This window comes from Amblyraja radiata, chromosome 6, assembly GCF_010909765.2.
Source record: "Amblyraja radiata isolate CabotCenter1 chromosome 6, sAmbRad1.1.pri, whole genome shotgun sequence".
NCBI classification, from domain to species: Eukaryota; Metazoa; Chordata; class Chondrichthyes; order Rajiformes; family Rajidae; genus Amblyraja; species Amblyraja radiata.
Genome location: NC_045961.1, coordinates 43,463,970 through 43,479,691, shown reverse-complemented (window position 1 = coordinate 43,479,691; position 15,722 = coordinate 43,463,970). Strand labels below are relative to the sequence as shown.

General features: G+C 44.1%; 2 protein-coding genes across 6 annotated transcripts in view; both read right to left on the bottom strand.

Annotated features, from left to right (window-relative positions):
* ccdc138 (coiled-coil domain containing 138) overlaps positions 1–2,948 on the bottom strand; it is a 40,226-nt gene extending 37,278 nt beyond the window's left edge. For both annotated transcript variants that reach the window (XM_033022643.1, XM_033022644.1), the window contains exons 1-2: positions 2,490–2,948; positions 394–448 (exon numbers count right to left, since the gene is read on the bottom strand). In XM_033022643.1, the coding sequence (XP_032878534.1) occupies positions 394–448; positions 2,490–2,759 (325 nt within the window). In that variant the 5' untranslated portion in view covers positions 2,760–2,948. The remainder of the gene's footprint in view (positions 1–393; positions 449–2,489) is intronic.
* A 5,356-nt stretch (positions 2,949–8,304) lies between these two features.
* Positions 8,305–15,722, bottom strand: part of LOC116974308 (E3 SUMO-protein ligase RanBP2-like) — a 60,276-nt gene continuing 52,858 nt past the window's right edge. For all 4 annotated transcript variants that reach the window (XM_033022639.1, XM_033022640.1, XM_033022642.1 and 1 more), the window contains 5 exons: positions 14,037–14,117; positions 12,878–13,020; positions 10,568–10,841; positions 9,992–10,326; positions 8,305–9,305 (listed from right to left, as the gene is read on the bottom strand). In XM_033022639.1, the coding sequence (XP_032878530.1) occupies positions 8,997–9,305; positions 9,992–10,326; positions 10,568–10,841; positions 12,878–13,020; positions 14,037–14,117 (1,142 nt within the window). In that variant the 3' untranslated portion in view covers positions 8,305–8,996. The remainder of the gene's footprint in view (positions 9,306–9,991; positions 10,327–10,567; positions 10,842–12,877; positions 13,021–14,036; positions 14,118–15,722) is intronic.

The following is a 15,722-nucleotide window of genomic DNA, read 5'->3' as shown; positions in this document are numbered from 1 at the left end:
GAAATGACCAATGCACACGAGGGGCATACCTGAGAGACAGGGAAAGTGAAGAAGAGGTTCTGACCTGTAATTTTAATAATAATTTTATTTTACAATAGATTCTCTAACAGCTGAAATAGGAAAGAAAATAGATCTGTTTTGCTGCCAATAAATTATGTGAAATGCTTTTATTTTCAGTTGCTCCACGTTTCCTTTTTGTTTCTTTATTTGGTTTTAAAATTCATGACATTTTCCTAAAGCTCACATTGCACAATTATACAAGTGTTATCAAACATCCATTAGGCTGTATTATAAAGATACACTGATTGCCCGAATATTATACAAAATAAGCTTTCAAATCATGTATAATCACTATTTTCAGTCAACAAAAAAGTAAGAATCTTATAACCATACCTTCAATTGCTGAATTGTTTTTTGAATTATTGTTGCTTATATTTAGTGTGGTGTCCTAAAATAATGAACGATGGAAAGTATTATGATTTTTAAATCAGATTTTCAGGAATCAAAGTGTGTGATGTTCACTGCACAAAATACTTCATAATTTTAAAATACATTACAGGTAAAACACTGCACCACAATTATATTGTGCTAAATTGTTAATAAGACAATAGACACAGGAGTAGGCCATTCGGCCCTTCAAGTCAGCACCGCCATTCAATGTGATCATGGCTGATCATCCTTCCTTCTCTCCATATCCCCTGACTCCGCTATCTTCAAGAGCGCTATCTAGCTCTCTCTTGAAAGTATCCAGAGAACTGGCCTCCACTGCCCTCTGAGGCAGAGAATTCCACAGACTCATAACTCTCTGTGTGAAAAAGTGTTTCCTCATCTCCGTTCTGAATGGCTTACCCCTTACTCTTAAACTGTGGCACATGGTTCTGGACTCCCCCAACATCGGGAACATGTTTCCTGCCTCTAGCGTGTCCAAACTCTTAATAATCTTATATGTTTCAATAAGATCCCCTCTCATTGTTCTAAATTCCAGAGTATACAAGCCCAGCTGCTCCATTCTCTCAGCATATGACAGTCCCGCCATCTATACTCAACTCCTCTTGTTATGAAGGCCAACATGCCATTTGCTTTCTTCACTGCCTGCTGCAGCTGCTTTCTTACTTTCATTGACTGACGAACAAGGATCCCCAGATCCCGTTGTACTTCCCCTTTTCTCAACGTGACACCTTTCAGATAATAACCTTCCTTCCTGTTTTTCCCACCAAAGTGGATAACCTCACATTTATCCACATCAAACTGCATCTGCCCACTCACCGAACCTGTCCAAATCACCCTGCATTCTCATAGCATCCTCCTCACAATTCACACTGCCACCCAGCTTTGTATCATCTGCAAATTTGCTAATGTTACTTGTAATCCCCGCATCTAAATCATGAATATATATTGTAAATAGCTGTGTCCCAGCACCGAGCCTTGCGGTACCCCACTAGTCACTGCCTGCCATTCTGAAAGGGACCCGTTAATCCCTACTCTTTGTTTCCTGTCTGCCAACCAATTTTCTATCAATGTCAGCACTATGTACGTTTCTACAACTCCCTTCTGTACAATATTGACTTAGGAATACTTTTGATGCGTTTTCATGTGGGATATTTCAAATTAAATTATTATTAATGTCGTAATAAGTGGCCAGTTTTGGAAATGCAGCAAAGCAACACTGGGAGAATTTAAGAAAAAAACAATAATCTTCTGCTCACCCGCCCGGCACCGCAATTGTCTCCGCTCCACGCACATCACTATCTGTTCCTCCACATCCCTCTCTGCGCCCCCACCCACATCAATCTCTGTTCTCCCCTCACACCACTCTTTGCCCCATCATTCTCTGCCCCCCCCCCCTATCAATCCCTATCCCTCTCCCCCCCCCCCCCCCCACACACACACACACACATCACTCTCTACTCCCCCAGCCCAGCCCGGCCCCACACTGCCCTCCACTCCCCCAGCCCAGCCCCACACTGCCTTCCACTCCCCCAGCCCAGCCCGGCCCCACATTGCCCTCCACTCCTCCAGCCCAGCCCGGCCCCACACTGCCCTCCACTCCCCCAGCCCAGCCCGGCCCCACACTGCCCTCCACTCCCCCAGCCCAGCCCGGCCCCACACTGCCCTCCACTCCCCCAGCTCAGCCCGGCCCCACACTGCCCTCCACTCCCCCAGCCCAGCCCGGCCCCACACTGCCCTCCACTCCCCCAGCCCGGCCCGGCCCCACACTGCCCTCCACTCCCCCAGCCCAGCCCGGCCCCACTGCCCTCCACTCCCCCAGCCCGGCCCCACACTGCCCTCCACTCCCCCAGCCCAGCCCGACCCCACACTGCCCTCCACTCCCCCAGCCCGGCCCCACACTGCCCTCCACTCCCCCAGCCCAGCCCGGCCCCACACTGCCCTCCACTCCCCCAGCCCAGCCCGGCCCCACACTGCCCTCCACTCCCCCAGCCCGGCCCCGCACTTGTCTCCTTCCCCGAACCGCGGTAACTTTAGCTCACCCGATCCTCAAAGTCGCTGAGCCGAGTTTTGAACCGCTGCACGGCGGCGCTGCCGGAGGAGACCCATCTCGAGTCGCCGGCGTCCCCGCCACCCAGATAGCGCCGCTTCCAGCGCTCGATATCGCAGTCCGCCGCCTCCGCCGCCGCCCTGGAGCTCGCCATCGCTGCCCGAAACCCAACGCTGCCGTCTCCCGGGCGACTGTTTGAATCTGGAGCCGCTAGGGCCGGAACTTCCGCTTGTACGGGGTGAAGGGGCAGGTTGGTCGCCATGGCGACGGCGCCTCAGTGTGTGCTGCAGCGGAGTCCGGTGCGTGTCCCTGCAAACGAAAACAAAGCGGCAGTCCTGGAGCACCGGCGGAACATAAGCAGGAACAACCCCATGGCGAGAAGTCAGGACAGGAGCCACACCGCCACTTTCACCGGCAACATTTCCTTCCTGCGCTTCCTCCCGAGCCACAGCCTTCAATGCCGACTTCAGATGCCGGTGGAGCCGCTCCACCAACCCGTTGGCCTGAGGATGGTACACGGTGGTATGATGCAGCTGCGCACCGTACAGCTGAGCCATGGCCGACCACAGGGCAGAGATGAACTGGGTACCAGGGTCGGTGGAAATGTCAGCAGTCACACCAAAACGCGCCACCCAGTGGGCCGCGAGGGCCCGAGCACAAGTCGCGGCGGAGGTGTCAGACAGCGGAACGGCCTCAGGCCACCTCATGAAATGGTCCACAATCGTGAGCAGGTGAGTGGCATCACGAAACGTCGGCAGAGGACCCACCAGGTCAACGTGAATGTACTCGAACCAGTGAGGAGGGACCACGAAATCCTGGAGCGGCGCACGCTGGAACTTGGATGTCAAAGTCAAAGTAGCCTTTATTGTTATTCAGACCTTTCGGTCTGAACGAAATTTCGTTGCCTTGCAGTCATACATATAATAAAAATGACAAAAACACACAATCAACACAAATTTAACATCCACCACAGTGAGTTCACCAGGCACCTCCTCACTGTGATGGAAGGCAAAAATCTTAAAGTCCTTGTCTCTTCTCTCCTTGTTCTCCCTCTGCTCCGAGGCGACCTGTGAGCTCCCGACGGTCGGGTCGGGTCGCCGCTGCCGCCGGAACGCCACAGCTCCAATGTCGGGTCGCCGCTGCCGCCGGAATGCCACAGCTCCGTTGTCGGGTTGCCACTGCCGCCGGAACGCCACAGCTCCGATGCCGGGTCGTCGCTGCCGCTGCAACGCCACAGCTCCGATGTTGCCGCTGGAACGCCACAGCTCCGATGTTGCCGCTGGAACGCTACCCCAGCTCCGATGTTGCCGCTGGAACGCTGCCCCAGCTCCGACGCCGCCAGCTCCGCCATTAGGCCTCGGCGCAGACGGAGACGGACACGGGGGATACAACAAGAGAAGTCGCATCCCCCCGAAGAGACCAAAAACACGTTTCTCCCCCCCCCCCCCCCCATACACAACATAACAACATAAAACCAACAAATTAACTAAAACAGGACAAAAGAACAAACAAAAGAAGAAAAAACAAACGGACTGCAGGCGAGCCGCAGCTGCTAAGGCAGCGCCGCCATCTTGGAAGGGAAGTCTGGCAGGGAATGCAGGCCCGAGCATAGGCCGCAACCTGCTTGCGAAGTCTATGCCTGACGAACTTGGCCGGCACCAACGCAGAAGTCGCCCAGATGGAAGGATGGGCTAGACCTTGAATAGACCCAAACCGCAGGGACAATGGGTCACGGCTGCCCGGTGGAGTCATCGCACAGGATCGTCACTCCCGCAGGACCGAACGGAACATCGGCCAACACCAATCCCGACACAGCAGTCCGATAGTCCCTCATCTCATCTCCATCGTGCTGTGCAGCAGGCAGATTATTATCTAAATGGTGTCAAGTTGGGAAAAGGGGAAGTACAACGGGATCTGGGTGTCCTTGTTCATCAGTCAATGAAAGTAAGCATGCAGGTACAGCAGGCAGTGTTCATAACGAGTTGTACAGTTCTGCAGTTGTACAGGGCCCTAGTGAGACCACACCTGGAGTATTGTGTGCAGATTTGGGGCCCCTAATTTGTGGACGGACATTCTTGCTATTGAGGAAGTGATGGCAGGACTGTCATATTATGCTGAGAGAATGAAGCGGCTGGGCTTGTATACTCTGGAATTTAGAAGGATGAGAGGGTATCTTATTGAAACGTATAAGATTATTAAGGGTTTGGACACACTTGAGGCAGGAAACATGTTCCCGATGTTGGGGAGTCCAGAACCAGGGGCCACAGTTTAAGAATAAGGGGTAAGGCATTTAGAACGGAGATGAGGAAACACTTTTTCACACAGAGTTGTGAGTCTCTGGAATTCTCTGCCTCAGAGGGCGGTGGAGGCAGGTTCTCTGGATACTTTCAAGAGAGAGCTTGATAGGGCTCTCAGGCGATATGGGGAGAAGACAGGAACGGGGTACTGATTGTGGATGATCAACCATGATCATCGGTGGAGAGGCACCTATTCTGCAGAATATGAAATTAATAAAAACACTTCTTTGTCTGAATTTGTCTCAAGAGCATTTGTGATTATTGAATCTCACAACGGAGGAGGAGCCATCTTGGTGAACGGCTGCTAGCCAGCAGCCGTCCGTTTTAAATCCGTTTTTTTTATAGTTTTTAGTGAGTCCTGTTTTTTGTTTGTAGGGGATATGGTCTTTTTAATGTGGGGGGTAGGTATTAACTTAATTTCTAGGTCCCTACCTGGTCGGTGTGGCAGCCTTTTCTCCGGGCTGCCCGTTGACCCGTCCTCGTGGCCTACCTGCGGGCTTGGAGCGCCGTTTCCTGGCGGGAACCGCCCAGCACCTCGGCCTGCGTGGCGGCACTGCATTGGAGCGCTGGAGCGGAGCGGGCGATCCCTTGCCTGGGTCGCCGCGCTGGAGCGACGAGCTGGAGCTCTGGCGAGCTGGACCGCCGAGAGCAACAACTCCGGGCTGCGGGTCTGCGGAGCGTAGAGGCGGCGTGCGGAGAGGCGGCAGTGCTGAGAGGCGGCGCCAACTTTACCAACGGGAGCCTGGGTGCTCCAAACCGGCGCGGCCTTGTCGGCTTCGGCAGCCGCGGGCTCCAACCAGGAAGCGGCCGTTCCAAGTGGCCCAGCCGCCAAAAGGACTCTCCCGACGCCGGGGCAAGACCACCCGGTGAGAACGGCCAGGAACATCGGGCCTCCGTAGAGGCAATTGCGGTGGCCTCAATAGGCCTGACTTTGGGGTGAACATGGGGTGGGGACTGGACATTGTGCCTTCCCCCACAGTGCTACCCACTGTGGGGGGATGATTTTTTTGTCTAATTGTAGTCCTGTAGGTCTGTGTCCAAGATGGCTGCCGTGAAGAGAGAGTGGACGCTGGCACGACTTGGTTGCCGCTGCTCCCTCTTCACACTGTGTTTTTGATTTTCTGTTTTTGGATTGAATCCTGTTTTTAATTTGTGTCTCTGTGATGTCCTTATTACTTGTTATATTCCGATTATATGTTATTCTGATATACTATGTAAGGTGACCTTGAGATGTTTGAAAGGCGCCCATTAAATAAAATTTATTATTATTATTATTATGATCACATTGAATGGCGGTGCTGGCTTAAAGGGCCGGATGGCCTACTCCTGCACATATTGTCTGTCCAAGTCGCCCTGCATTCTCATAATTGAATGAATGTTGATTGGCCAAGTATTCACATACAAGGAATTTGCCTTGGTGCTCTTCACAGTTCACACTGTCACCCAGCTTTCTGCAAATTTGCTAATGTTACTTTGAATCCCTTCATCTGTATCATTGATGTATATTGTAAATAGCTGCAGTCCCAGCACCGAGCCTTGCGATACCCCACTGGTCACTGCCTGCCATTCTGAAAGGGACTCGTTAATCCCTACACTTTGTTTCCTGTCTGCCAACCAATTTTCTATCCATGTCAGCACTCGACCCCCAAGACCATGTGCCCTAATTTTGCCCACTAATCTCTTATGTGGGACCTTATCAAATGCAATCCTGCCTGGTCTAATTCTCTGCACAGATGGCGCCTGACCCACTGAATTACTCCAGCATTTTGATCTAGATTCCAGCAACTGCAGTTTTCTGTGTATCTCCCAATTTATGAGCCAATGGAAAATCCTTTAAAATGGGTATCAAGCTCGCTCTTGCTCCACCCCCCCCCCCCCCCCGTCATAACAGGGACAGTCTCCCTTGTCCTCACCTTCCATCCCAGCAGCCATCGCATACAGCACATAACTCTCCGACATTTTCGCCACCTCCGACGGGAATCGCACCACAAGCGGCATCTTCCCATCTCTACCCCTTTCGCAACTCCCTGGTCAACTAGTCCCTTCCCGCCCAAACCACCCCCTCCGCAGGTACTTTCCCCAGGCCCTATACCTCCCCCCTTGACCGTCCAAGGACCACAACAGTCTTTTCAGGTAAGGCAGAGGTTCACTTGCACCTCCTCCAACCTCATCGACTGTACCCGCTGTTCCAGGTATGGACTACTGTGTATCGGCGAGATCAAGCTCTAGCTCGGCCATCGTTTCACTGAACACCTCCGCTCAAACCTACCTGATCTCCCGGTTGCTAAATACTTTAACTCCCCCTCCATTCCCACACTGACCTTTCTGTCCTGGACCTCCTCCATTGTCAGTGAGACCCAGCGCAAATTGGAGGAACAGCACCTCATATTTAGCTTGGGCAGCTCACACCCCACCGGTATGAACATTGACTTCTCTAACTTCAAGTAACCTTTGCTTTCCCGCTCTCTCCATCCCTCTCCGTTCCCAGTGCTCCGAACATTCTTACTGTCTCCGATTACATTTTATCTGTTTGCTTTGTTGTTACCTTCTCCCAGCTAACAATGATCTATTCTACATTTTCCTTGATCCATATTACCTTTGCCCTGTTTTCACACCTTACACTTCCTCATCTGTGTATCTCCTTCTCCCCTGACATCAGTCTGAAGGGCCTCGACCCGAAACATCACCCATTCCTTCTCTCCAGAGATGCTGCCTGTCCCGCTGAGCTACTCCAGCATTTTGTCCCCTCAGTCTAACTTGTCTGTGCAAATTTAAAAAATTTAATACATTAAAAATCCCAAAGTCCTAAGTGCAACATGACAGGTATGCATACACATATTCTCTGCACTTAAGCTCAACAACTGAAATTGAGGTGACCTTGGTTCTACAATGAATGCAACTGAATTGATCTTTCCCATTTATTCACTCTAGATGTAGCATTGCAGTGAGATGGACTGGGAAATCAACAGCCTAAGCAAAATAAGGAAAACTTAGTCCTCATAAGAAATCTGTGCAGCAACATTTGGAGTAAAATATAAATATTAATTGCTTTCAAATGTCATGGTATTATGAATTTTCCTTGGTTTTAGAGATACAGCGTGGAAACAGCCCATCGGCCCACTGAGTCCGCACCGAACAGCGATCCCCGTACATTAACACTATCCTACCTACACACACTAGGGACAATATACACATACACCAAGCCAATTAACTTACATACCTGTTCGTCTTTGGCGTTTGGGAGGGAACATACGATTTCGGAGAGAACCCGCGCGGTCATGGGGAAAACGTCCAAACTCCGTACAGACAGCACCCGTAGTTGGGAACGAACCTGGGTCTCCGGTTCTGCAAGCACTATAAGGCAGCAACTCTACAGCTGCGCCACCGTGGCCGCACATAAATAGATACCCAATTGAAAAGCATTTAGAAAGTAAAATTTAATGTAAGTTTGTATATCCCCACACTTAAAGTTTGCATGAATTTGAGCCTAAAAGAAGAAACTGCTTATAATTGATACAGAATTATTCCTTTATTATAAATATGTATAAACTTATGGATTTAACAATTTAAATTTACCAATTTAAAATTACAGAGCCAATCACAAACATTAGCAAATACTAGAGAATCTGTTAAAATTTACATTTTACAATTAAATCAGTATTTGCAATGTTGACAGCTTAACTTAATTCTTGACATCAAGACAGTGAATCAGAAAATCCAAGGATTAGAATTGAAAAATAAATGTAATGTTGCACTAATATTTTAACAGCACCGAATATGCAAAATCAAGGCAAAAATCTCATAATTTTGCCTCCAATATTCACTTTTAGAACTGGAATGCATTTACCAAGTTGCATCTCAATAATTCTCAAATATTATATTCACAAAAAAGTGGTAAATACGACAATATTCTTTCCATGCCAGTTGCCAGGTTTAAAAGCACTGCTCCTTTTACAGTTTGACTAAAACTGCAAGCGTTATAAAACCATGTTGTGTACGCTTAAGATAGATGCCACTGCTTGTTAATGTTTGTCAAAATGTTTATTCTGAAACATGCAATATCCAACAAAAAATTGACATCCAAAGTTTAGACCAGTACAGTTTTACACCATGGCAATATCCAGCATTACACCATTCTGAATCCTTAATGTTAGACTTATACATAAGTGTGCATAAGCACAGAGGAAAACCAGGTATTCTGTTTAAGATATTTGTCCACAATCAGTAATCATAATGGTGTCACTTGTGTGGCCATCTTTTGAACCAAACGTTTCAATTAGTTTCACAACATCCATGCCTTCTTTTACATAGCCAAAAACTACATGTTTCATATCTAAATGTGGAACTTCTTTCAGTGTGATGAAGAACTGCGAGGAATTGGTGTCTGGGCCACTATTTGCCATTGACAACAAACCAGGACAGGTGTGTCGTAAAATAAAGTTTTCGTCTTCAAATTTACCACCATAAATAGATTTTCCACCAGTTCCATCAGAATTTGTGATATCACCACCCTGAAACAGAATGCAATTCGATTAGATAACAAACGTTGCAAAGATACATTCCATCTGAAGTTTGAAACCTCATGCTGTTAATATTTCCTCTCAATTGCTGCATATCTATGAATTGAATTGAATTGAATTGAATTGAATCCTTTATTTGTCATTCAGACCTTTCGGTCTGAACGAAATGCTGTTGCTATGCATTGATTCGTTCATTTTTACATTGCCTTCTGCTGATAAGAAGTTAAAGTCCTCCCCTTTGCAATATTTAAGGCGCAAATAATTTAGAAAATAAGATAAAAAATTAGGAACCAGAAAGAACATTCGCAATTTAGCTGGAGAAATTATCCCGAGGAGGAAATCAGTGCCTTAGATTTGGAACATTCTGGCTTTTCTAGTTTGAATTCTTTTGAAATCTTTCAACCTATATAGTTTGAGCACAAGATCATCAATAACTGGTTACAATACACAAATAGAACTCCAGTACACCTCTAATATTTATTTTAAAGTATATTTGAATACTAGTTATTCACTCAATTAAGCAAAATTGGTGCATGGTAAATAACTTGGAACAGGTGGCAGTAGGAAGTAGAAAATATTGATGAGGCCATTTAAAGTTAGAAATTGTTTCAAATAATCTAGATTTGGACAAAAACAAAACAAGCTCCCAAAACTAAGAGGTAACGTTTAATATATACCTGGCATACAAATCCTGGAATAACCCTGTGAAATATCGATTTTTTAAATCCAAAACCCTTCTCCGCAGTGCAAAGGGCTCTGAAATTTTCAGCTGTTCGTGGAACTTTATTTGCTAGCAGTTCCATGGTAATCCTTCCCAACATCACCTCACCAGCAGATACATCAAAATAAACGGCAGGATTGTTGCCATCTGATTGGGACATAACCTGACATTCTTCAGATTTCTGTAGCTGTGAAAGTGCTTTTTGACATTCTTCAAATTTATTTTTGAAAACAGCAGCCAACTCTGGAGTTTTGAATCGGACAGCAAGTTGTTCAATTTTTGCTTCGCCATCTGAAAAATTGTAAAAGGGTATATTACTTTCCTTAAGAGGTAATTTATATTATTAAAGTAAATATAATGAAGTAAATCATTTAATGTTAAAAAATGGGTTTTCCCAGAGATTTGAAATATTTAGACTGTAGCGAATTCCATAAAGTTTGTTACTGAAGCGCCCATAGAAAGTAATCATAACCAATAGCACAATTAAAAAAAATAATTCACACTGTTTGATTAATGCAGGAGAAAAACTTACCAGTGTAATCTGCTGCAGTCCAGACATAAGAATTGCTTGATGTATTCATTAATTTGAGCTCCATTTCATCAGTGATAACATGATTTGCACAGACCTTCAAAACCTGTTCTCTCCTCATAAGAATACGGTAACATTGCTTTTGGGAGTTAGAGAGAATTTTAAGATCTCCAACCCCTCGTTCTTTCCACTGTGAAGCATCTCTGTCCCATCGGTACAACTTACATCTTTCCTTAAATATAATTTCCTCATCTTCTTCACCAGATTTTGTTTCAACCTATCATTACAAAAACATTTGTTATTCATATTTTCACAATATGGATATTTAATAGCAAATCCAAGACTCTGAAAATTAAAGGGATAATGCCAGCCAGTAATTGTATTATAATATATTAGTTACTGACCCAAATTATAAGATATATATATATATATATATATATACAGATAAATTTATATTTAAAATCAATTAGACAACCAAAATTATAATTGCAGTTAAATTTGTGGCATTTATTTATAGCTGAAAGATAGTCGTTAAAAATGCTCCTTTAATTATCATTGCACAAACAGATGACTCAGCAGATGAACACATTGGATATTGGTTGTATTGACTAGAAAATGCAGGTCATATGACCAGAATTTGGGAACAGGAACTAAGCAGGTGGTATATGCCTAATCATGATCTCTTAATTTACTCAAAGGAAAAGAATTGTCAAAAGCAAAGAGGGTGATGGATCATTGCTTGAGGATAATTTAGTGATCCAAAACATGTGTAATTGCTATGTAGATTAACAGGTGACATGTGTTGCATAATGAGCAAGTTTCCAAACACACAGATGCTGAATCTGTCAGTTTGCTCTGTTGCCCGACTCCACCAATTTCATTGAAGATTTCAGGGCTTTAAATTAGCAAGGGGAAAGCAAATTAGTTAATTATGTTGCTTCAGCTCAATGGTTTAATAACTTAGAACAGTACAGCACAAAACCAGGCCTCTTGGCCTACAATGTCCGTACAGAACGTGATGCCAAGTTTATCTAAATTCTTCTATCTGCATGTGATCCATATCCCACGATATCTATATCCCTATCCAAAGCACTCCATATCATATCTGCCTCCACCAACCCTGGCAGCGTGTAATAACATCTCCTTTCAACATTGCCTATCATGTTAAAACAGCAACCTAGTCTCTGATATTTCCACCATGAAACAGCTCAACTGTGTCGCCTATAATTTGATATGCTTCTGTCAGGTCTCTCCTTAGCTTCAGATGCTTGAGGAAATTTAAAAAATATTTATATTTATCTTGCCTTCCACACGTAAATCTCATGAGTAAATTTTATTGCAGATCTCATATTTTTGTGTAATGATTATCAATTCTGCAATGGTGAATTTCCATTACTTGAATGGTCATAATGCAGGGGTCATCTGCATCCAAATATGCCCGATGCAAAATTAAAACCAGAGGTTACAGTTATTATTTCCCACATTTAAACGGTGTAATTGACACAATTTAGATATGTCATTCTATCCACTAGGTGGGGCAAAATCATTTGCATTCATTGTCCCTTTACTCATTTTGATCCATCCTGTTAAATTTTGCCGTCACCACTTCCATTTCCCCAACCTCATCTCACTTATTTTGTATGTAATGATCTCAATGCAAATTACTAACTTGACAAATTAATATCAGAATAAGCACATCTAAAAAAACCCACAAGTTCAAGTAACAAGAAAATTGCTGATTTCGCCAAATGACAAATCTGTGCAACATCTTTAATGAAATTCCATGATAACTCAATCCATCATTAATAAATAATAGCACTGTAGTGGAATTCTGTGTGCAGGCCAAATTCAATATCCTAGCATGTTCCAATCTAATCTTTTCTCCAAGATTATAGTTGATTGCTCGAAGCACAGGGCACGGAAGAAAAAACTCAACTGATAAGCCATGTGCTAGAGCATCTGCTTGTTTTACTTTGAAAACACACACACCAATGAAGAAGGGCACTTCAGCACAGCATGATAATCTTTAATTACAGCACTCTGTATCCAAATAGATATCAAATACCTCAGTGCAGCCAGCTGCAACTTTTAAAATAATTTCATAGAAGAAAAAAACGTATGGAAATATGACCACTGAATAATTTACCAATGTTGGAAAATGGATTATGATTAATCAATGTTACTTCAAATGCTAAACACTTTCACAAACCCATCATGACACAAACCCATGCTGACATAATTAATTACAATAATGTATTTGTTCTTGAATAATGCTACAAACACTGCCTACAATAATGCATATTTACAGTTTACCTCTGGTAAAGAAACTATTGGTTCAAAGTGGATCTCTTCACTAGATACTACATCAGTACCATCATCTTCATTATCACCTGGAATTCGAGTCACCGCTGATTTAAAAACAGGAATGCCTGCATTTTCCCACACAAAATTGGTTTCTTTCACGAGAAAAAAAGATGCATTATCAAGGGCATAACACAATAAAATATATCAAATTTAATTCTTCTTCTTTGCACATTCATGAACATACCACAAAGACAAGTTAAATACACCTGCACTGGCACTGAAAGTAGATTAGCAATTAATTGAGCGAGAAAATAAACGACACAATGTGCTGAAGTAACTCAGCGGGTGAGGCAGCATCTCTGGAAAACATTTTCAGGTGACATTTTGGGTCAGCGTCCTTCTTCAGATTGATGGTGGTGCTGGTGGTGGGGGATGGAAAGCTGGAACAGTCTATTCAGAGACTACAGCTCAGTTTCAGGGACAATTTCTTCCCAGCTGGTATCAGGCAACTGAACCATCCTCTCACAACTAGAGAGTGGTCCTAACCTCCAATCTACCTCATTGGAGACCTTTAAACGATCATTAATCAGACTTTACTGGACATTTATCTTTAACTAAACGTTACAAACGTTTACAGTATTTATACACCGTAGACCACTTGATTGTAACCATGTATTGTCCTTTCGCTGAACCTGGATAACATGCAACAAAAAATATTTTAACTGTACCTTGGTAACGTGATAATAATAAACAAAACTAAAAAGGGAAGCATGACCAAGCCTGGCAGATAGTAGGTTGGTACAGATGAGGGTGGTTTTTGATAGACAGATAGTTGGACAAAGAGATGAAATGACAGAAGGTGTGAAACAAAAGGATTGAAGAGTGGAACAATTTATTGGCATGAAATAGTAGATTCAATTTCTAAAAAAAATGAGAAGTGCCAATACTCCGGGTTTCTTTGTAGTGTCTTTTAAAGGTTAGACCAGCTAGATAGGCAGCAGCACAATCCGATCAACTGGTTTTATAAAAAATATGCGATTAAAAGGCATGGAAATGCTTAGTTTTTCATTTAATAAACCACTATTTTACTTTGCTTCCTTAATGACTGCTGTTATTGTTCCAAATGACTGCTGTTTTCAGACAAATTCTTAAAGTATTCAGAAATTACCTTTTTGTGTAAATGTGTATGCGTTATTATTTGCAGCCAAATCTGCAAAAGAAAATCCTATCGAGTTAAATAAGCCGTTCTCTGTAAAATAAAAAGAAAATATTTCAAGAACAAAATTCATTAGAAAAAAGTTGCAACCGAAAAACATAACGAATCACTAAATATTGACTGGGACGTCACTAAACAGCATCCAGTAATTTTACAGTTTGAAATTGGCATTGTATTTTACTGTCATTTTAAACAGCTAAATTGCACAATTTAATTCAATGCATACAGTTAGAATCATACAACACAGTAATATATCGACCAGATTTCACAACTGGTCTAGTCTAATATGCCTGCATTTGCTCCATATCCCTCTAAGCCATTCCTATCCATGTAACTGTTCAAATGTATATTAAACATCACTATTGTACCTGTCTCAACCACTTTCGGTGGAGGTTCATTCCATGAATGCACCAAGCTGTGTGAACAAGTTGCTGCTCAAGTCTCTTGAATTATTTTCTCCCACTTTAAATCTATGCCTCTAGTTCTAGACCTTTCTACCCTAGGAGAAAAAAAAAATCACCCATTTACTTTATCTGTGCCTCTCATGATTTTGTACACCTCTATCAGGTCACCTCTCAGTCTCTGTACTCCAGGGAAAAGAGTGCCAGCCTATCTAGCCGCTCTTTACAATCAGCCTATCTAGCTGTTCTTTAGAATCATTCCTCTTAATGATCTAGTGAAATAGAGGAAATGTGTCAATGGGAAAATAAATGCCAGAATTTTCTGTTCCTTCAATGACATTTCAAATTGGCTCGTTTCCATGCTACTTTGGGTGGGATAGACAATAGGTGCAGGAGTAGGCCATTCGGCCCTTCGAGCCAGCACCGCCATTCAATGTGATCATGGCTGATCATCCCCAATCAGTACCCCGTTCCAGCCTTCTCCCCATATCCACTGACTCCGCTATCTTTAAGAGCCCTACATAGCTCTCTCTTGAAAGTATCCAAAGAACCAACCTCAACTGCCCTCTGAGACAGAGAATTCCAGACTCACAACTCTGAGAAAAAGTGTTTCCTCGTCTCCGTTCTAAATGGCTTACCCATTATTCTTAAACTGTGGCCCCTGGTTCTGGACTCCACCAACATCGGGTACATGTTTCCTGCCTCTAGCGTGTCCAAACCCTTAATAATCTTATACGTTTCAATAAGATATCCTCTCATCCTTCTAAACTCCAGAGTATGCAAGCCCAGCTGCTCCATTCGCTCGGCATATGACAGTCCCGCCATCCCGTGTAAACCTACGCTGCACTCCCTCAATAGCAAGAATGTCCTTCCTCTTTTGGTCCTTAGGGGACCAAAACTGCACACAATACTCCAGGTGTGGTCTCACTAGGGCCCTATAGAACTGCAGAATTACCTCTTTGCTCCTATACTCAACTCCTCTTGTTATAAAGGCCAACATGCCATTCGCTTTCTTCACTGCCTGCTGTACCTGCATGCTTACAATGATTGATTGTGGGGGATTGATACATGCAACCCCCCACAAGCATATTTTAATTGACTTCTAACAGTGGAGATGGTACCATGGATCCCCTCTGAGTTGTGCTTCTCAGATAAAAGCAGAGCGGCTATGGCACGAGAGAATGCACAATATGCATTCTCAAATCATGCCCTTAAAAGTCAACAAATGCTAATCTCA